General features: G+C 36.2%; 1 protein-coding gene across 1 annotated transcript in view; it reads right to left on the reverse strand.

The window, feature by feature from the left end:
* The window catches only part of LRP2 (LDL receptor related protein 2), a 117266-nt gene that overhangs the window by 91314 nt on the left and 2453 nt on the right, over window positions 1–23499 (reverse strand). The window contains exons 2-4 of the mRNA XM_018072612.2: window positions 8596–8703; window positions 6280–6402; window positions 4235–4351 (exon numbers count right to left, since the gene is read on the reverse strand). Coding sequence (XP_017928101.1) covers window positions 4235–4351; window positions 6280–6402; window positions 8596–8703 — 348 coding nt within the window. The remainder of the gene's footprint in view (window positions 1–4234; window positions 4352–6279; window positions 6403–8595; window positions 8704–23499) is intronic.

The following is a 23499-nucleotide window of genomic DNA, read 5'->3' on the forward strand; positions in this document are numbered from 1 at the left end:
GAGCCTCCAACATGAAACTGTTTCCTTTATCTTTTCCTCCCAAGAACCTGTGGATAATTTTACAGAAAACTAAAAAGAAAAAATGTTTCCCTAGTCATCACAATTATAGAAGACAATATGTGAAAACAGAAGGAAATTATTTTCCCCTATGTTCATTCCCAATGCTCAGGAAGAAAAGGAGCTCTTCTTTCTCTCCCTTTCTCTCAGGCATCTCTTTCTTAGCCAAAATATTTCTACACAATTTGTCTCCCCAGGCATGCCAGCACTTCAGTTGCAAAACACAAACTGGCAAACGCCAGCACAAGTGACAGATGAGGCACCTTGTTCCTTTTAACTGTTTTGGGGCAACAGCTGCAAATCCCTTTGAAATGGCATGTTTCCATTGACCCGTGGAAGATGCTTGAAACTTATGTCACAGGACTTGCTAAACCTACATTATTTTGCTTTCTGTCTAACACTTTTGTTCTGCAAGCTGGAAATAAGTCCATATGAAAACAGCAACAGGAAACAGTTGCAAATGGTTTTTGATTCAGCAGAAGCTAATTTCTGTCACATAGTCAAAAAGTGTAACCTTCTGTAATCCTAATCCATGTTACAAGTAGGAGAAATAAAAAAATAATAATAAATGGCAATTTCCTACTCACAAGTGTCTTTTATTGCAGCAACATTCCAAAACATTTTACAAAATAAAATTAATTAAATCCCTTTGACTCACTGCCATGAGTCACCCACCACCTTACAGGTGGCAAAACATTGCCCAGACAGCTCACGGACTATTGGAGACACCAGGAGGAGGACTTACTCCAAGTCCAAGAATCCTGTGAGCTAGATGATGCTAAGCAGTGTTCATAGCAGAGATGCTTTCAGAGCTGGCAGACTGACTAGACTAGACTCTCATTCCTGGCCTTAGTTCCTGATTTTGATCCCTGACACTCTAGTCTTTGGTTGCCTTTCTTACCACAATCCAGTTTTGCTACTTCCCGGTAGGAAAAAAGCCATGGCCTTTTTCTTCTTTCTTGGACTACATCCCCTATGATTTCTTCAGTTCTTGATCTCTGTTCACTTTCACCCTGATCTCTGCAAATTAATCCCAGAGCTGGCTGCCTACTTCCTGACCACAACAGCTATTTAGCACAGCAAACAAGAGGCAAAAAGTAACAGGTTCAACAGTTGACCTATGGTAGCAACTCAACATGAAAATTAGAATCAAAAATATAGAGTCTCTAGGCTCACACTCAGCCCATCAGCCTCAAACAACATGTCTTTAACATACTTCCCCTTCCTCCCTTACAGCCTCAGAGCAGTGCTCAGCTGCCAGAGCTGTATCCAGGAAGGATACATTATTCTGTCAGTCACAGCAAAGCAAAATGGACAGGGCTGGGATTTTCATTTTTCAACTACGAAGCTGAGGCAGGAGAGAGAATTCTACCTTAAACTGAGAGAAATAAAGTATGTAACACAGAAAAATGACACCAGTTTTGACTACTTACTCCCAAAAAGTATTTGCTACCCCAAATAGTCTCCCATTTCATTTTATGTTTCTGACGTTTTAAAATTAAAATATTTGCTAGCTGCTGACTATTTTAAAAAGCTAGAAAAACAGCCTGATACATGTATTTAAAGAAAATTAAACCCCACAATTTTATGAAATTAAAACAGCTTCAATGCACTAATTAAATGACCTGTAGCTGAAACATTGTTCTGATGTTTATCTTAGCCCCTGCATGGGCAGTTTTCCCTTGCTGTTAATCCTATTAGCAGTAAAATGGACTAGGGCTCTGAATTCCTTTGTTCTATTTTTTTACACATTTAATTGCAGAGTTACTTTATATTGGTGACATTTTGCATTTGACTAGTTTCTTAAATAGTGTAACCTATTCGGCAACAAAACTTTATCTTCTTTACTATCTAAATCTGCTTCAGGACAGATCAGTGAGTGCAAGGCATAAGTAAATGGACATACATTTGCATTTTGTTATGCTCCATGAAATAACAATCAATTATAAATAGCTTTTTTCTTTTGTTTTTCATAGATGATTCATTTGTATTTATGAAACCTTTTAGTACATATTAAATAAGGAAAAACTAATGACAAATGAAAAGGTTAAAATAGTAATATTCCTCATATTTGTTTATATCAGATACTGTGGAAAAGGAAATGGACTAAACAGTGGGGAAAAATAATAGTCAAAGCAAGTATTAGAATCTGCTGCAAAAATCGAACACTTACACTAATCCCTACTGTACGGTTAATCATAAAATCACCAAACTGTTAATCCCATGTTATGGCTTCTGTTTAAAGTTCCAGGCCTTGCAAAGAAAAAAAGGTAATAAAATTAATCAGCCTTCCTCAAGGGTCTTGTCATTACATTCTTCTTGATCTTCTTGTCTTCAGCACTGTCACATTTCTTTAAACTAGTCCAACACAGCTACTCTCAGTGTTCCAAGTCACAGTCATTCTTCTGTCTTAGAGGGACTGTCAACACATAGCCTAATAAACCAGAGTAGAGGCTGTTGAATGATAGGAGACAGTCCCTCTCCCTGGGGCTAAATATGCTGTCTTCACAACAGTCACGGGGCCTACTGGCTGATGCAGCAATGATGCAGTGGGTTTCCCACACAGGAGTAGAGTGCTACTATTAACATATCTAGAGGGCCCCTTCCTAACTGCCTTTTTAATTTACTTAGATGAGAATGAAATAAAATGCACACTTCAATTTTCAAACATCACAGCAGCTTCTAGTCTTAAAAACTATTACCCTTAGGACTCCACTCCCAGCCTGCCATAGGTTTACTGCATTATAACAATCACACTGTGGCATCTGAGTGTTCCACATTCTATTCAATGACTACTCACAGGTTTCTCAGAGACGTTCAGCAGTTCCCCTTTCTTATCACAGATACTGCATTTTTTAAAAAAATATCTTTTCTTCAGGATTTTTTTTAATGTGTCATAGATTTGTTAAACAAAGTTACCCATCTCTTTTCTTCCTCTAAACTTTGAGAGAAAAAATACCAATCTACAGAAGATATTCTTCCAGCAATGATATGGGGTACTTGGAATCTTTTAGGCATTTGTGTTGGTGACTTCAGAACTGGCTGTGGGTCTACCACATAATAAATTCCAAGCTGGATGACTCAGCAACATTTTATTCCAGACTATCATATAGTTCTAAATCACTTTTCAATCTACATAGTATACCTTTTAGTCACTTGTGAGTCAGGGATAAAACACACTAGCAGTTGGCTGACCATGCAATACTCTAGTTTTCCTTTATACAGCATGTGCACATGACCTTTTTTCCTCTAAGCTCAGCCTTAACAACATTTTATTTCTTGCTCCTTTATCCATCCCTTAGCATCCTATCCTCTTTTCCTCACCTCCCATCCTGGGTCTGGTTCTGAGCGAACTACGCAGTTATGTCTTTTTCCCAAAGGCACACTAAATTCTAACAGCTGGAATAGCAGCTTATGTGTTAGATGTCACTCAGGGTGTGTGAATGTTGTCCTTAGTACTAACAATGAACAGATATGTTGTTACACACTGCTGTGTACATATTAGACAAAAACATTTCTGGTCTCTATTCTGTGGCCAGCTTTCCTTTCCATCAGTATTTAATCTAGGCCAGGATCTAGGGAGACTGTCACCAGTTAGGCCAACTCAATTCTGAGGAAGTTAGATTCAAAAAAACTACTTGTCCATCTACATGTTGTTGGCACAATATAAACAACTTGTCTGAATACAGTATGACCAAATTATCTCCACAGGAAGCTGCAGTCTAGAATACAAATGCTTTTGAAAGGGTGAAAGTTCCTCAAAAAAATGATTTGGAGTCAAATTCTGATTTTCTACACAGGTTATAACTACTACTGATTTCACAAGAAGCAGGAAAAAAGAATATGAAAAAATTTGGCAAAGTTAGCCCTGAATGTCCCAAAGCTATAAGTCAATTAAATATGGTTACTTTTTCCCAATGCAGTAATAATTATCTTTCAAATGATGAGAAACAAGAAGCCCCAATCCTGTGGTGGCAGTTTGCATTTGAGTTCTGCGATAAAGGATCTGTATCACTACACCAGTTTCAATACACAAGAGAATCTGAAATGAAACTCTTGTAACAAGAAGCATATTGTGGTCATCTTGTCTATCAACAGGCCCTTTAATCTTACAAATTTATTAAAATGCCAGAGAGATGAGATGAAACCAGATCTCATGCTAAGAATTAACACTCACGGCAGGCTCTTTCATCTGTTCCATCAATGCAGTCCTCTACTCGATCGCACCAGTATGTGCTCGGGACACACTGTCCATTGGAACACGTGAACTGCTCACTTGAGCACGTCCTTCCCGCTGCAAGAAACAGGCACTCCATCAGTCTTTTCCATCAACCAAGGCTTTTTATGAAGAAAAGCATTATCTTTCTTCCTCTTTAACTTCTTAATCTTTCTCATAAATATCAGCACTTTCTCCTCTCATGTACTGATATTTCAGGGAGACTGAAGAACATTTGACAAGTACATGGCAGATAGGATAGCTCTGTGAGGCCTTCTGTAAGTCAGCAAGTTCACTGCTTTTCTCACTGAAGGGGTTGACCCCCAGGTTAAAAATTACCTCCCTACAATTGTTCTGCCAAAAACATTAAATTACTAATTCTCAATGATTTAAAGTTTTCTCTATTATTTTATTTACTGGGTCAAAATCTGTCAGTAACTAAGTTATTTGGTCAATCAGAATGTCACACCATAAAACACAGCAGAGCTGAAGGTAAGGCACTGCTTTCTAATACAGCCAGGGCCTCAACAGGCACAAATTGTTTACATTTATAACTAAGAGAGGATCAAGAATGATTATGACGGTCTTATGATGACAGGTGTCAGTGACAAGCAACCACGTAAAATTGTTCAATTCCACCTTCATTCCACTACAGTTAAATCAAACTTTCAGTTCTTTTTAGGCAAAGTAATTGAATATGTGAAGATATAGCTGAAGGGCAAACTTACAGCAAACTTTTCCTTCCCTCTGCCACCTGCACATGTTTCCTTCAAACTCATGCTATATCTCAACATATCCCAGTCTATACACGGACATTTGGGCATCTGCTGCTCTACAGGGGCTCTCTATGCTGCCTTCTGCCAGCAGTGTTCTCAAAGTAAGATCAGCTACTGGGATACTAGGGTCATGAGGGAAAACAAGAGCAAGACAGTAAAGTAAAACAATTTGTTTTAATTCTGCACATATGACTTCCAGAGCTGTCGGCTAGTTTTCTCAGGAAAAATTTTTAATATTTCAAGGAGGAAAAGCTCCTCTAGGTTTCCCAAACACAGAGATAAAAAGTCCCTTTAGAAGAACAAAGACAAATACCAGGAGATTACTCAAAAATGGCAGCAGCACAGTGCCACTGTGTAGTTACTAACACTCATGATTAACTAGTACATGGAGAACAATGTTACAGTGACCTCGTTCAAAAGTCAGAGTTTTTGCTCATTTTGCATTTTCTATCTACAGATTCCTTAGTTAAAACATAACCAGCAGCTGTGCTGACACCTTCTCAGAAGAAGAGAGGAGCAAAAGGCAGTTAACTTTCATCGAAATTTTTCCATCCTCAGTGGGAACAAGTATCAAGATATAAAAGCACAAACCAAGTCTGTGAGCAAAATCCTTCCAAACTTAAAACTTTGAACCTCCCCAGGGGTTGGTGAGTTGCTCCAGAGTTGTTCAGTTTAAAGAAATGATAAAAAAATTATACATAGAATCAAAATGAAAATAAATTAATCTTATCCTCATCAATTAAAGTAAATTCTAATACTAGAAGTAGCAGGAAACCAGTTCTTCAGAACACCCCATCTTATGCAATAATGCAGAGAATGTAATTTGGTGCAATAATCATTCTCAGGTTTTTTTATATATAGTTCTAAGATGCCAGTGTGAATTTTGTTAGGTAACAGATAAAGCAGACATCATAGTATTATGTCTATTTCACTGTTTTTAAAACTACTAAATTTTGTATCAAGTGTAAAACTAATATACACTGTTTATTTTTCTTTTTTTAATTAACTGAAACATCAGTAATTTTCAGATTTCAATATCTGGGGGTGTATTTTTGGACGTATTTTCTGTATTCTATCTACTTCAGACTTCAGATCATTTAATTTCTAGAAACACTTTAGAGAGACTCTTCAATACTTCCAGCAGGCTTGTTTGTGTATGTTCTCAATGTGATGCTATGTAAATTACCTTATTTCACAAAGCTAGTATAACATAAAACTTAAAATACTTACGACATTGTTGATGCTCATCTGAGCCATCTTCACAGTCCTCCTCATCATCACAAACCCATGACTGTGGAATACATTCGCCATCAGTCTGACACTGAAACTGATTTCCCTCACAGGTAGGGTGGGCTAGTGTAAGCAAAGAAAAAAAGTCATTTCACAGACACCTGGGAAGGCACTTTCAGAGAAAATAATTGCATAAGAGAAAAGAAAGCTTAAAGTTCAAGTGTTGATGAACTTTAAGTTCCACAAAACACATGAAGCATTTAACAGATCAAAGAAAACAGACAGACCCAAGAGGGGAAAGGGGACCAGCAAAAGGATGCTCAAAGGCAAAACTCAGCTTAGTGAACTTCTGCACGGGAATGTTCAGCTTTATATCCTCTCCTAGAAACCCAGGCTCCTCTAGAAGGCAGGCCCCAAAGAGGTTCAGGTTCTGAACTGCCCTCCAGCAGAGCCCCTTTTTTTTTCAGTAATCTATGGAGTCCCACTAGCCTCCCTAGTCTCACACGGGTCTGTTCAATTGCTGTCACTCCACCTCAGGTGCTCTATCCCTGGTAGGAAGAAGGCCTTTCAAGACAAGCTTGTGATTCTTCCCTGTGAATTCATGAGGAAAGAGTGAGGGCCAGGTCAGAACAATCTGAATTATTGTCCCAGCTCCACCCTGTACTTTTCAAATAGACAAACAAAAAGGAACCCATCAAAGAGAAAGATCAAAATAAATGTTTGAAACTGTATTACAGCCTACTCTGTCCCTAGTTAATAACCCTGGGAAGAATCACTAGCATAACACAGTCCAGTAGACAGGACCCTGGTCTTAACCATCTTTTTTTCTCAGGATTGTGTTTTTGCAGTTGTGCAAGGTTAACTAGAAACACTTTGTGCTCATGGGATGATGTGTAAGCACAACTCCCAGTGTAACTAAAGCATCAAGGGAGAAAATTTGTAGATTTAGAGTTGCAAAGAACAAAATAACATTAGAGGTAAACTAATTGGAGGGATAAAATAGATCACATACTAGACATATACTTCTTGCATACTTTTTTAATTCCTGCTTTGGGAACCAAAGAATAATCTTTTAATATTATTTTAATCTCAGACCAGTTTTAAACAGTTTAAAACTATCTTGCTACACCTGATGTGCCCTACTACCTATGGCACACTAACATACTGTTTTTAGAAGTACAATTAACTGAAAAAAATTGAAAAGTTTAATTTTCGTCTTCCTAATTCATCACATGAATTAAAACGAGAAAAATTTCATGTTTATAACTATGACAAATGTAGTAAGGGTCCTGATTTTTGTTAGTTTTTTTGTTTGGGTTTTTTTTTTATCTTTCACAAAGTCAAGATGAATTTTATCTACTCCTTTTTCAAAGCCCAGTGACTTCTTTTCAGTTGCAGCTCAGAACTAAGTTGATACATAATATTATGTCTAGTTGAAACAGCTAGAAAGAAAAAAAAAAGGCTATAGGACAACACCATTCAGTTTAAAGGCATTCTTCACCCAGAACTGCACTGCTTTTTTTAGGCTAACTAAAGTGCTATGCAACAAATCAGACTGCCAAGCCATGTCAATGACCTCCAATTATTATATGGGTCAAGCAGTAAAAAAATAATACAATGTGAAAAGAACTGACATAAAGTAGTCTTTCTTACTCCCCATCAGCTGAGGGGCAAAAACTGTAAGTGGGCTGATAACTGCACCAACACACAAGACCTAAAAAAAAACTGTATCCAAGAAGGTAAAATGCAGGTGAGTTCCTGAAAACAGACTGTGGAAGAAAATTCTTCATCCTCACACTTTTCCATTTAGCTTGAGAGAATCTTTGTGCATGGATATTACAGTCCATATGAATACAACTGTCCCTGAGCTGCTGGCACAGCACAGCCAACTCTGGACAGCTAAGCACAACTCTACTTCAGGTGCAGTAGGCAGAGTTTGTTTTCCAGGGCTTGAAAAATCCAAAGATTTGGACCACAAGCGATGCTGATATAGCTGTGTACACATGCAATATTCAGGATTACTGCAGTAATAGAATACAATACATTTCTACATCTACTTAGAACGTTAGTCACAAAATGAAATTGCATTATTGGACAGTCAGATTTTTAAGAAAAGATTAAGTCATGTTAGAAGCTGAGCAGTACTTGATTTTCTGACTACCAAAGCAAATAAACTCATTACATATGACTCAAAGAGATCCTGCAGTATCTCAAGACGAGTTTTCTCCCTCTTCAATATTCATTCTTGTACCCCATGTACATTGGGATCTTAATAATTATATTACAAAACAGTTGCTCTGTATTTGTTTCACTTACGGCAACCAGCTTCATCTGTGTCATCCGAGCAGTCTCTGGCCCCATCACACCTCCAATCCGCGGGAATACAGCGGCCATTCCCACAGCGAAACTGCCCCCGCTCACAGCCTGTGGTAAACCAGAGGAACGAGCAGGTTAGCAGCACAGGCACATCAACACAGACAGTGACGTTCATTCCTGCTAAACAACTGTCATCTATCCACTGCTTTGTGGCACAGAAAGGAGAGAAAATGATATTACAATAATACAAAAACTATTAAAAAGTACATAGGTAAAAAAGATCTCTATACACTCAGTCAAACAAAAAAAGTAAATAACCATCTCTAAACATTACAGGACATTCCCAACTAAATTGTTAGAAAATTTCAATAATTTTTATATTTTTATATTATACAAAAAAAAACAAAAACAATTTTAAAAAAGGAAAATTAACCTAAACAACTCTCAGAAGAGCACCTACATTATAAAAACCTATTTAGCAGGAATGTATCAATGTTAAATTCCCAAGCAGTATAGACTTTAAATAAAGGTAGGGAATCATTTTGCATGTTATTTCTAAGGACTAAACATGTTAAACATTAGTGGTCTCCAAAGTCTATGAGGATTTTAAAATAATAATAATGATAATAATCCTTTTAGCTAATGTGGAAATCTTGTTTCAGCAGTAAATGCTTCAAAGTGTAGAAAGATCTCAGGTTTGTTTTGTTTTTTAACAATGTCCACATATTTAAAATCTTTTCTCTGAAAAACAAGGAAGCATGTCTCCAGTCAAGATCTGAATAGCAAATAATTTTTAAAAAATTAAGCTTTCAGCCATTTATGGCTGATCAAAAGCTGTCCTGCTGTCATTCCCTCCTGCTTGATCTACTAAGGATTAAGACCTGATAAAGAATCATTCATTCCCAGGTGTAAATGCAGCTCGATCAGGCCTTTATTAGTCAACTAATGAAATCTCCAGTCCCATAGGAAAGAGAAAAGGCACTGTTTATGGCCTTTCATTGTGACTATGGCCTCATAAAAAGGGAGTGAACAGTTTTATAGGTCCCCAAAACAATGAGCTATAACATAATTAGGTTCAACAGCGGCTCTGTTTCATGTTAATCTGTTGTCAGCACCTCAGAGAAGGGAACACTGAAAAAACCTGAGGTAGTAGCAAAGTCCAACTCTGAAGAAAAAAAAGTCCTGTTTCCTGATTTAATTAACAGCCATAAGATAAAACTACATCTTTCAATTATTCTGAATGATTTGTCCAGAGAAGATAACCTCAGTATATATAAAGCACAACCACCTACTTCATGAATTTGTGATGACATAAATAACACACTACCCTAACTTTCATGTAAAACCAGGCATATCAACACTGTCACATAAACACAGTTAAGTGATGTATTCCTAAGGGATATAGGCAAGCTACTTTATGCAAGGAATGTTCAAATCTGATTGTCTGGTAGTGACATCCTGATTTATAATGTATCCTGCAAATGGTCAAAAATTTCACTTGGATAAATGGTGGTACGGAGTGGTACAGGAGTATGTTCACCCAAATACCTTCTATAGACTAATGCATGATGGTGGTTGGTGGTGCAGGTCTGGGGTTGGTGGTGCAGGTCTCTTATCAACTACCTTTAAAACACAACAACCTCCCTTGCAAAAATGCCCTGAAGGAATGTACAAGTTCACTCTGGAATCCCAGGCCCTCTCCCTGAATTTTGCCCTACAAAGCAATATTTTCATATAAGATTAGCAGTTAAAGCTCTAATAAACACAACACATAAACCACCATTTATCAATTGCAATTACTAAGCAAAGCAAACACTAAATCTGCTTGTATATTTAATATATTATTGTTTTCAAAACTACTGGAATATTCATAGTCACTTACTTAAGAAGTTACAATAGAGAATTAAATCTGCATCCACATGATTAGAATTTTTAAATAAACACATGCTTATAAGCAATCAATATGAGTAATTTGTACATTATTTCTAAATAATAATTAGCTAAAAAAATTCAAGCACTATGTACAACACTGGCAATTTATTTTGCCTATCTTGTATTAAGTTCCTGTAGTTAAACATACCCTTCTAGTGATTAAAATGAGAAGATAACACTGATAAACTTTTTTAAAAGCATTATAAACACAGCAGCCTTTGTACAGTATGAGAAATGGTAAGTGAATGTTAACACAAAACCTGAGAATCACACAGTTCTGCTACACTCTGTAATACTTTGCAGAATCATAGTTTAAGTTGCTCACACCTACATACAGTAAGTGCTGTATCAATGTCCATTATATAATTCTTCAGCAGAACTGTTATAACTCATTTAATTATGGCATTAGGCTTTACAGTGTTGTCTTCTACGCTTACTTATAACTGAAGGCAAAGAGCTCTGAAATACCTATAAAAATATGAAAGACTGATACTTACCACTGTTTTATATTATCTTCAGAACAAAAAAAATGACATAGCAGATAATTATGTAAATTCATTAAAGAGATAATCTTTGAAAACAAATAATATGAAAGAAGTAAAAATATCAAGGGCACTTCTCACAAAGGTTCTAAAAAGCTTATGCTTCAACTGTGGTCAAAAACAATTCTAACTTTGATAAAGGAGAAAGTAATCAGGAGAAGAATGCATGATTACAAAATTACTCCTACTAATACCCAGGAGAAATACCCAGAATGAAAGAAAAATAACCATGTCAGCAATAACCAGGTTTGGTATATGCTATGCAACGTGAGCCTGCAGCACCTGGGTTTCAGCAAGAGTGGGGACTGTCAGAAGACAAGGGATATTAGCTTGTTTATGGACGTTATTTGAAGCCTCAATTCACTCCAGATTTAGTCATTAGTAATTTTTTTGAAGGTTTTCCTTTTCATAAGAGTTTTTGTGGGTTTTTTTTTAATGGCAAGACAGCTCAATTATCAGTCAGATATTGATAAAAATTAATACTAATGACCTAATTTACATGGGAATTCAGATTTACTCTGACAAATGCTGATAAAACCAGACACTTCTTTTAGGCAAACAGAATCCTGTTAGTAAGATTGCCGGAGGAAATAACCATTGAGTTTTAAAAGGAGCAATAAAATAATCAGTCTTCACTGTCATGCTTAAAATTTGCTAATAGAAAAGATTTTGAGTGACTTTTGAAAGTTTGAATTTCAGAAATGATTGAATTTTTGGTGTTGCTCTACTATTACCATAATTCTCACTGTCATTAAAGCATTAGTAAAATACAGGCTAAAATGCATGGCAGACCTTAAAATGACACCAGAATATATATGAAGAATCTCTGGGCATCAACAAAAATAATTTGGAAAGGTAAGATCTGTTTCGACTGCTCAATATTCAGGAAGACACCAAGGCTATAACAAATATATGAGATAATATTTAATATAAGCCAGTCTAATACTGAAAAATGCAAATCAAAGATCAGAACCATCATTGCAAAAATATAGCCCAAAGCCTTATTTCTAAACTTCTTCCTACACTTACTATATTTGGACTTTATGCTGATTGTGTCACTAGACTTTCCATTGTTCTCTGTGTCTGGGATTCTTCTGTAAGAGATTCTGAGTGGATATTTAAGATTCAGAAGTTGCTCAGGTAAAACAAGGTCTTACATTACTGGCTCTGGGAAAGCTGCTTGAACAAAGATTATGTCAGGTAGTCATTTTCCACTGGAATAAAGTAACATGATAGCGATTTTGCCAGAGCAAAGATTGAACAAAACACAAACTAAATAAAATATCTTTTTCACTTTTAATTTATTAAAAGTAAATGCATCTTTTACCAAAGGAAATAATGCAATACAAGCACTATTCACCTTCTGTTCTGCAACAATTGCTGCCTGCATACGAATGAAGTATCCTATGGTAAACCACTGCCTAAGACAAACCCCACTGCCATTAGAGGATGACAGTCAACCTTTAGAAGCTAATGAATGTTACTCAGTGTCACGGGGAACTCCAAGTCATAGGGAACTCAAGCAGAAGAGAGAGAGGTTAATAGCTTCATACATTTCACAGCACAGTGCTCTAACCCATAGGGCTACAGTCTTCAATAGGAAGGCAGTCCACCACACCCTCTCAACCTTCACTGGGCTTCATTTGTGCCAATGTTTCTGTAGAAATATCTTAAATTCAATCATCTTGTATCAAAACCAGAATGTTATGTTTGACTTACAGTAGAAACCAATACAGCCTTACTCTTTGCTACTCTGCATTACTTTAGAGTCCTTGCAGTTCCTTCCTGAACAGTTCTAGCCCTTTCTATTCTTTTCACACATTTTCTACCTGCCCATTCAACCTTGAAGTCCCTCACACTTTTAACTCTGACTACAAATCTTTTGAATTACATTTGTCATCCACAGATTAAGGGTCATGACTGTTCATTCTGACTCCACAGAATAGGCCAAACCCCCCCTCATTCGTTCTCCCTTCCTTGTACTCACAATACCTTTGAGAACTGCTAACACTTCTTTAACAGTTAAGCCTGAATGAAGGATTTAAAGTAATGAGGAATGTATTAAGCCCAGGGTAGATTGTACCACTCTCAAACTGTCCACTCAAAAATCAAACTTACACTGCTGCAATTACTTTACACTTTAGGAATCAACTCCCTCTACAGATTTTTCTTTTTAATTTAAAAGAGTAATGTTCTTCAAGGCAATATCTTTTCAACTGAACAGTTCCACTTTTAATACATCTTCAGGTTTTCAACAAGTAAATGCAAACAAACTGGGCATTACAAACCTCTTCCACATAAAATTCACAAAAAGAAAAGTAAGTGAGAAAAATAAGTGACAAGCTCTCTTTTCTCCCTTTCTGTCTTCCAACTAAGGGTATTCTCTGCTCCCATTCAGCCCCCAAACAGAGCAGCCCATTCCAATGGCCTTGCAGGTAAAAGAATCCTGGAGAATCACCCTCCATACACTTTGATATCCTATTTTTGCCTTGCTTAATTACATGCCAAACAGCACAAGTGTTTGGAATGCTCAGGGAGGGGAAGCTGAACCTCTGTAAATTCCATCTCTGTTCCCCCACACTAATGGAGAAAGAAACAAAACCCATAGTTTAGGAAAAACTTTAGCTTATTATTGTATAATAATATCCTATGATACTGAAAAGCAGTATTCTGCTAGCAATTACAATTGGCAAATGAACAAATATTATTTAAAATATAAGAAAAAATAGTCTGATAAAATTATGCTAAATTTCATATACCTTGAGACAATATTTAACCTTCAATCTTTCTACACTCTTCAAACTTCATTTTATTTAATACAAACTATTCCAATCTACAAAAAAAGACCACATAAGCATTTATAGCTATTACAGAAAGCAGTAGAAGATTTATCTGCAGTCTTCAAGACCTTGCAACACAAAATGTCTTTTGTATCTATGTGTCTCTAAACTAGGTTATATTCGACAAATAATTTTAACTGACAATATCAACAAAAAGGCAGTACATATGTGTGTCTGCACCCACTTCACATGGCTGCAAGATCTTAGTATACAGATCAATAGGCAGACAGGGGACTAGTCAAGGGACAATCTGTAGCAGAATACCTGCAGTGCCAGAGAGACAGAAACACAATGTTAATAGGGAAGTGTAGGATTTATTTTACTGAATTGTCATCCAATTGCATATAATGAGATTATTATTAGTAAATAATACAGCTGCTCAAGAACTCTTTGTGCCTTGTGCTGTACAATGATGTAACAAAAAGAAGGGCCATACCCAGACAGTTTGCAGCATAAAGACGACAGACTCTTGAACTCACCTGGGTGCCCCAATGCCAAGAGGCCAAATGGCCCTGGTTCTTCCCCTCACCAACATATATCCTGTTGTCCCTCTGTTAGCACTCCAGAAAGGCACCATACATGAGAGGCACACTCTGTGTTGCTGGTACATTTATTAGACAGTACAAGAAACAAGGCACATTTCAGATTATTTGGGGGTGGGAGTCAGGGGGCAGTGGTGGAAATGATAAAGGACAGAACTTGAAGCAACAGATCTGGTTCTTCACTGACACTAGCTAGACTTAGTTTTGAGTAAACCACATTCTGTGTTCAGCAGAATGACAGGTATCAGAAGCTGTAATAAATGGGTTCTACTCTGATAGGCAAGATCCAATACCTACATTTTAAATTACTGATTTATAATAAAAAGCACCTTAAAATTCAAGACCAAAAGTGAAAATATTGTCTTTCAATATGGACTTAGAAATATCACATTTCCTTGCAGCATCAGCAGATTTATATGGTTTCCCTTTACTTGCCAAGCAGTAACAAAACCCAGGAAAATGTACATTATAGTCTATGCTTTGTGTCTGCATGTCAACTAAAACCATCGTTAAAACTAAAGCATCAAATCTCATTTTAGTAATGCTCACATGCAAAATCTTTCATAAAAATACTTTAAATTAGTGTACTTTATGTTAAACTATTTGTTTTCAGATAATACAGTTATAAAAGGACTAAAGATTAATTTCTGCTAATGCCTCAACATAAATCCAAGAATTAAAGAAATTCAGGATTTTAACCTACTGAAACTAAGCAGGAAAGCTTTCCTGCAAAATAAAAAGAGTCGAAGTCTCCTGTAGACAACAAGTTCAAAGGAATGACACTGTAAATGCCTCCTAGCAACGTTAAAGATATTCATAATCCTCACGCTCTCTACCTTACTTCAGCTTTATTAATTGAAAAAGCAACAACTGCAAACAGCCTGATAAAAATAGAAATGGTTTACTAATTATTTTTTAATAAATCTACTCAATTTTATTTTTTTAAAGTATAAGCCTGAACTAATAATAAAGAAAAAATGCTCCTAATTTTTTGATAAACCACGTATGGACCTCTTAGAGAAAAAAAATCTGTTTTAATTTTTTTTTCCTTAAAACTCTGGTACTCAGAACAAAATAAGCATGGTTTCTACATTATCACTTCAAAACCAATCATTCTGTAAAAAGTAAAAAAAAGTTAAGATATTTAATATTTTAAAATTATTCACACCGACCCTAAAAGTAAAAAAAATAAACTTCCTTAAATTTAAAACCATGAGAGTTTATTTATCATACGTGCTGACAAACAGAACATATCCATACTATGCATCTTTTACATCCTACAGTACTATAAGCAAATCAATAAAAATTGGTCCTTTATAATCTTGCTTCAACTCACACACTTTTTCAAAGCAAAAAATAAACTATTACTATCTTCTTAGTCCTAGAACAAGGCAGGAATGAGAAATATTCCCTTTAAGCAAGGGCTAATTCTAATAGACAGGAGGTGATACTCCTTTCTACTGATAAAGTAAATATTCCTTTTACAGAACAGACGAGGTTCCTTCTTCCATTTAGGTCACTGTCAAATTTCTTGTACTTCAGTGATAACTGAGGATCAGCCATTAATTTTTGTTGGATACTTTCTTTAATCTCAACTTTATATAAGTATTTTCCAGGATGAGACTAATAAAACCTATTTGTACTCCTTTCTTAGAGAATTTAGTAAAGGCCTTATCTGTATGGCCAAATTCAAGAGAACCAGTACCTCCAGTAGCTTTCTCAATATAAAAATGTATTTCAGACACATTACATGTAAAGAACATGTTCTGTACTAAATTGGATAACCTCAACCAGTTGTCTTGGCATTAGGTGTCTTAATCCACACAAATCAGTTGTGATTGTGTTAGCTGCATAAGTGAAGCAAGCCCTGTGAACTCCAGGGAAGCATACACTGTAGGAGCTCTCCTAAATCTCAGAAGCTTCTTTTTCATGAATGGCATACTAAATATGCAAAAATCTGTTCTAATTGACCAAATGACATAAAAAGGAAGAAGAACAAGCAAACACAGTAGAAATAAAGACACCCTCAGTTACTCACAGAAGGAAGCATCCCAAGCATTTTCATAAGAATGAATCTTGCTAATGGCCCCAAGGCTGCTGTAGAATAACAATTGGGTAATAGAAGGAGGGGGGGAATATGACCAAACAAGGCAAATCTTCAAGACTAGGAAGTATTTACAACTACAGTGTGTGGAAATAGAAAAAAAAAGTGCTTAAACAACTTAAAGAGAACATGTACAGTACATATCACTAAGAAAGTCCAATAGATGCAGATAAACTTCTCAGGAAGTTCTACTCATTTTGAGAGCTGTACTGTTTTTTAAGTAAATTTTCCAACTAGTGTGCTGTTTTTTCTCAAAATTAGACCCCATGCTGAGATGAGGACCTGCATTCAATTCAGTCATGCACTCCTGAAATCTGATGAGTCATTGCAGCAGTAAGAATTTGCCTCAGTAAGAGCCTTCCAATGCAGTTTATGACAGTGAAAATTGCTATGCAACATATAGCACTTTGCCAAATCATAAGCTTTACTATAATATTATATCACAAGTTATTCAATGAAAAATGAAACCTGTCATGCAAAAAATAAACCATTTTCCCTTACAGATAATAAAATACAGTAAGCACATAAAATGAAAGCTATTTCTGTCTTCTCACCACAGAACACATATCCACAACAAAGTTCTTCACCAGCATATTAGTAGGATTCTAGATTTAAAAAAAAGACAAGTTGTGTCCCAAAGCTTTACAGGACATTAGTCATCATTTTGTACTTCAAAAATTGCGACTGTTACTTGTTGCAAGCTAAAAATGTGAGAACATTTTCAAAAAAGCAGAACTGATGTTTCAGTATAGTAAACAGATAAACTATATACTGTAAGCATCTAGTGTGCCTAGATAGACATTCCAATGCTGCTTACTACTGCCCATGACATTGGGAACTACATATATTTCTTTGGATGTGTTGTCACTTCACATTTCTCCCTTATACAGTAGTGAGACTGTTTCAGCTCGCAGCTAATGGCTGATCACTCCTTATCAAGCTTCCTGAAAAGCAAATTCCATATGCTAAGGAAGGCCTGAGTAAATGAACAATCATAGAGTCACAGAATGGTTTGGGTTGGAAGGGACATTAAAGATCATCTAGTTCCAAACCCCCTGTCAAGATCACCTGAACTGAAACAACACTGTTGTCCAATATGCTCACACAAAATGCAGCTTTATCTTAATAGACCTGAAAATGAACAGTAATAACTAAATCATCCTTTGCCTATTTCATTTCTAAGTGTAGTATATTTTCTTTACAGTTTTCTATTTTAAAATAACTTTAAAAATCCTTTTACACAAATAGTAATATTAATGAATGTGTCACATTAAAATGACAAAATCCTTTAATTCATCAAAGGAGGACAGCTACAAGAAATACCATCTCCCACTGAAACATTATTGCTTCCCCAACACCAATGGAAGCATTTTAGTCAGATCTTCTCTAACCATCCAAACTCTCTATCAGATTTACTCATCCATTTGGATTTTTTTAAGGATGCTTGATTCTGCTGTTACTTTCTTTCATTGGTGGCTGCTAGGCATAATATTTTAAGTAATTGCCTTCATTATATTAGCTAGTTACACTAAGCAGCATTCCAGGCAAAGAGGTGAATAGTAGGGAAGAACTGCTCTAGCTTGTGTAGTTCCATAAGCCCTACACTTGCCATGTCCCTGGAAACACAAGCACATACAACTACTGCACACTGTCTACTGCCCATTATGTCCTTACATTCAAAAGGAAGTACATAAAACAACAGGAAAGGTATACATTGTCTCCCAAGTATGGCAGTGGTAGCACACAACATACAAATAGCATTGCTCAGAGAACTGCAGGCATTTGCCTGCAGGTCTGCAGCCTTGAAATTGTAATCCCTTCCTCATAGCAATAGTTTTCCATAGGTCTTTCACAACTGCTAGAAGATTGCAACCATGCCTGTTATATTGCTGGCCAGAGAGTCAGTGTCTCCATACAGAATGTTTAATGACAAGATTTTTCATTTAGCAGGGTGGTAATTTGGGTCTCTCTCTCTCCCTCTACTGCCTCATGAAATTTCTTAGGATTTAAGTCTCCTATTAGAAAAAGTTAAATAGGCCAACAAGTTTAAAAGTATTGCACCCAGTTTCAGCAAGGCTTTAAAGTGTGTTCTGTGGCTGAATTCATGCAGAAAATTAAAAACTGCAAAGGTAATACAAACAGTTCAAATATTTTTATGGAAGATACCACAGACTTTGTCACTCATTTCAGACATAAACTCGAGCTTGTTTCTTTCATACGAAATGGTTTTAAAAACCACTAGGCCTTGCAGTAGTAAAAGTTATTTTTAATAACACAGCTAGAAGGCCAACAAAAACTGCAGCAGCATTCCATGTCGTTGGTTATCATCCAGTTCATTTATTGCATTGCAGGTTGAGAACAGCCCTACAATCCTGCTCAAAAGTGAACATGTGAGCAGTCCCACTCAAGCCAAGCCATCTGTTTACACTAGACAACTTTACAAAAGGGTTTCTGGCAGCACTTACACTTGTTCACTACAGCCCTGATGGACCACTCTTGATACCAGCATGCTAGCCAAGCACTGCCTTTAAGTTTGTAGCAGTAGCAGTAGGCAGTGGTTGCATGGCTAGCAGAGACAATTCACTGACTTATCACAGGAGAATCCAGTGTCTCTTTCTCTCCCTCTTTCCAACACCTCTCTTTCTTTCACTTGTGCTCTCCTTCTTATTCTTTCTTTTCCAAAGTCCAGTAACTATCCCCCCCACTACTACCTGCATGCTGCTCAAAATCACTAAGCCACTAGGAAATCACCTAATTCCCTAGGTCTGGTTTAGTTTTCCCTCAGGTTTCTAAGTGAAAGCACCTCAGAGAAGGTCTGATGAGCAGTGGCACGCTAGCACAAAGCACACACCAAAAACTCTAGGTTGGCAGCAACATGGGTATGGGATATCAGAGAAGAGAGGGAAGGATAGTGGGGCATCCTACTTCAAGCAGCACTGAACTGTTCACTTGGCTCATCACTTCTCAGAACTGTGCCCTTAGATGGCAAAGGGCTTGATCAGATCTAAATGGGGTCTCCCACTGGTGTTGAATGACAGGAACTTTACATAGCAAATTATGCCCCCATTCTTCGGGACGTATCTGAGGAGGATTATTGATGTATGTCTCTACTCCAGTTCTGCAGGTCTTATACTTCCTCAAAATAAACTAAACTTTATATGGTATATTTATCTGAGTTGATAAATGTGCACCATGGTTTATAAAGATAAAAACCATTACCTAGATCCTAAATACATCAATGAATGTATCAGTTCCTCAGATATCTTGTGGACTATGCCTTTTTTTTTTAAAGAGATGCCACAGAAGACAACGAAACCCCCAATCTTCTTGCTCCACAAAAGAATGACCTTGTAATCCCCATCAAAGGGAGTCCCAGTTGGAATGGACCCCCATTCTCTGACTCAACTCAGCAGGGTGTAGTATCATGACCTGCTTGTGCAAGGAAATAATTGGGTTGACACACTGCTGCTGTAAACAGTGCCCTTTTGCTGAAGATCTGACTTCTTGATTGTAAAACAAAGGCAATTTATTCATGTTAAAAATATAAAATAAAACAGGTCACAGAAGTAGGACAATTTCAGTCAACTTTTATATGTCATTTCATTAATCCAAACCAAAACTTGTAACAGTGATCCTTGATCTCTAATCCACTTTAAGCTTTGCAAAACAAAGAAAACATTAAAAGCCTTGAAACCAACAGTAAAAGCTTAAGGAATCCACTAAAGGCTATCCATTCCATTAGGCATTTCTATGCATACTAATGAAACTCCGTTGTCTTAAACTGTTCTAAAAGTGCACTGACATATGGAAGCAAAAACTGATTAATAAAATTAACATTATCATAATAAAGTGGACTTCAAAATTGATCTAAAATAATACCAAGCTATTAAAAGAGATGTTTAGTCTTCCTGAATCCTATTTTCTGTCTTAGACCAGTACAACTCAGGGTAGTTTCTTTTAAATTAAAGGAGTCACACTGGGTTGATTCAAAAGAAAACTTATTATTCCTTCATCTAGAAACAGCTCAAGAAATTTTAAGAATAATGTGTTGTCATGAAATTATATAAAGAAGCACATTAATTTTAAATAACTTTAAAAGTATCTTTGTGCTTTATCTGCCACATTCAGCATAAGTTACTAAAAAGAAACTGGCAAATTATCTGATTATCATCACTGATTAGCCGCAGTGGAATAAAAACATCCACTTCTCTTTAAATAGAAGTCAACCTGTCAATCATTAATTAGAAGGGACCTTTAGTGTCAACAATGACAACTTCTAGAAAGTGTAATTTCCTTTGAAGCATCCAAAGTCCTATATGGTTCCAGTATGTTTTAAGAAGAGCTCTGGAAAAGAAGAGACAACTCCAGCTTAAAAAAGTGATAGTACAATATGATTCAAGTTACATATTTGTCTATCTGAAAAGTTATCACAACCTCTCAGACCTAAAAATAAGTATTGTAGGAAGACTAAACAGATTTTGATCCAATATTCATAAAGATAAATTGAACTTCCTCTACAATGTGCCTGCTTACAGCTCAATTAAAAATAAGAGTATTCAGATTTTAAAAAAAATATATATATTGACAGAAAAATCTCCAGGTTCAGTGCTAAAGAATGAGAAGTTAAAAAACCCAAATACCACTAGACTTTGATCTGGCAATAATCTAAGAGTGCAAGAAGGTATACGGAAGGGAAAGGCTCCAAATAGTATGACTGATTTCATGTCAGTCCAGGAAGCCCAAAAGGAAAAGAATTAAAAGGCTTTAATGAAATTGCATTCTACCTTTCCCCCAAATGAATCTTTGCTCATTTCCTGCAAAACACATGGCAAGTAAATCTGGATTAAAGTAGGATTTCATTGCTCAAATTTCCAATCAGCTCAATATATGAAAGAAGGTTTTGATTTGTCTTACAGGCAAATAGAAGCATCGTACACATCACACATTTATCTTAGTTAAAATCTCCTTAGATGCTCTGTCTCTATTTGCCTTCACTCCTGTAAGCTTAATTATCTACTGTAATCCTAGCATTTGGCATAGAACCTAAATCTAACCAGGTGTCATCCAATTACTGCTTTCAATTTTTAACTAAAATTCTGTGGTTTGCTTAATTCTTTGCTTTAGCTGATTACTTTGCAAATACCTGATATGCTTCACTGAATAGAATACAGAAAAAGGGTAAATTATTAAGAAAATTCAAGAGATGTACTACAAGTGGGCTATTCATTAAAAGGAACCAAAAAAAAAAAAACCCAAACCTGTTAGAGCACAGAAATACTCATGAATTAAAACGCGAGAAGACTATAATGTGTTTCACTGATAGGTACTTTTAAACTGTCAGACCCCAAGAAATAAACCAGTTTAAAGCCAGGTAGATGGACACTCAGTGGGATTTTTGCTCTTGATTTTGTGTGAGAACATCTCCAAGACAAACCAAGAAAATTGCACTAGTGCAGGATTATGAACACTGCAGCCCACAGGTCATGCACAATACCCTTTCAATTGTATGACTGCATTGCAATATTCGTTTTTCTTGCCATCCTTTTTCCCTGCTCATTATTTCCAAATCCTCAGTCTCCAAGGAAAGTCTCACTCAAGGTCTTCAAACACTAGGTCTTGGCAGGGGTGGAATCTAACAGACAGGCTTCTCTGTCATTTAACTGTGCTCAGTGCTGTACAAGGAAGTATGAATGCTGACTGTGGCCTGTCGCCTACAGCAACGTCACTGTACATCATCCTACAGACAAACTAAATAGATTTGAGTGAAGACAATGTCTAAAAACCACTGAATTATTAATTTGGAAATTAAACTACTACAATGCCTGATAGAAAAGTATGTTTCTCCATGCCATTCTAGAAAGAGTTGCTGTACCTCTTCTCTACTCGAGTTTTATCATACCTGTTCCTTTCTGGCCTGTCCCACTTCGTGCAAATGTTCATGGTGATCTCTGAGATATCACACCATATGCATTCATTCTTAGAATAGCCTTCATTCTCAGACTAACAGAGACCTTATAATGGTAACAAATTTTACTCATATTGGTCTGGGATGCATTAAGCTGATGATTTATCATTGCGGAGATTTAGGATGCAAATCAAATTTGATACACTAACTTTCATGTTACAGCAAAGTTTCTGGACAAGTCACATTTTGCCAGGATGCATACAGAACAGCTAATCAGCTTTCCTAAAAGAAAACAAATAAACAAAAAACCCCCAAGAAAAATCAATAACAGAAACCTTTAAAAAAATCATAAACTATGAGTTATTGAAAAGAGAAGCAAAAAAATAAGCACTAGAAGTCAACAGAGCTATGATCTTCTGGCCTCTTAATAGAGAATGTACAATTCAAAAAAATTTCCATATATGTAGTGAGAAAGACCATTAATAGAAATGCTTGCATTTCCAATTGCATTTCCCAGAATTTGAAAGTTTCCATGATTATGATTATGAGCAAGGAAAATACACAGCATGGCTAAGCAATCACTGATCTCATGTAATTCAAAGTAAAGTGAATTTATCATCTATGATTCTATACATGAAGCATGCTAAAGAAATAAAAAGATCCTCAGAAGTATCCGCCAGAAAGAGAGGAGATGCAAATAGCAATGTAAAGATTGTAAACTACACAATACAGTGGAATCCTGGCCTTTACATAGCAATTTGGTATTTTGCAATAAATTGCAGCAAAGCCAGAATTTCAGTGTAAGTACATGCAAGTCTGGAAAAGATGATGCTGGCGCTGTTTTGTAACTTGCACTAATTTAACAGAATTTGTGACAAAAATTAACACCAATGTCCTTTATTAAATAATTAATATGATTTTAATACTAATACATTTATTTTCTGGAAGATTTACATCATCTCAGTTGAAAGCAGGTAATCAGGACCTGAGGGACACCAAAAAGCAATGAACGAAATTTAAGTATTCTGAATTATACAGG

Source organism: Manacus vitellinus, unplaced genomic scaffold (assembly GCF_001715985.3).
Source record: "Manacus vitellinus isolate BGI_N305 unplaced genomic scaffold, ASM171598v3 scaffold_22_pilon, whole genome shotgun sequence".
Classification (NCBI taxonomy): Eukaryota; Metazoa; Chordata; class Aves; order Passeriformes; family Pipridae; genus Manacus; species Manacus vitellinus.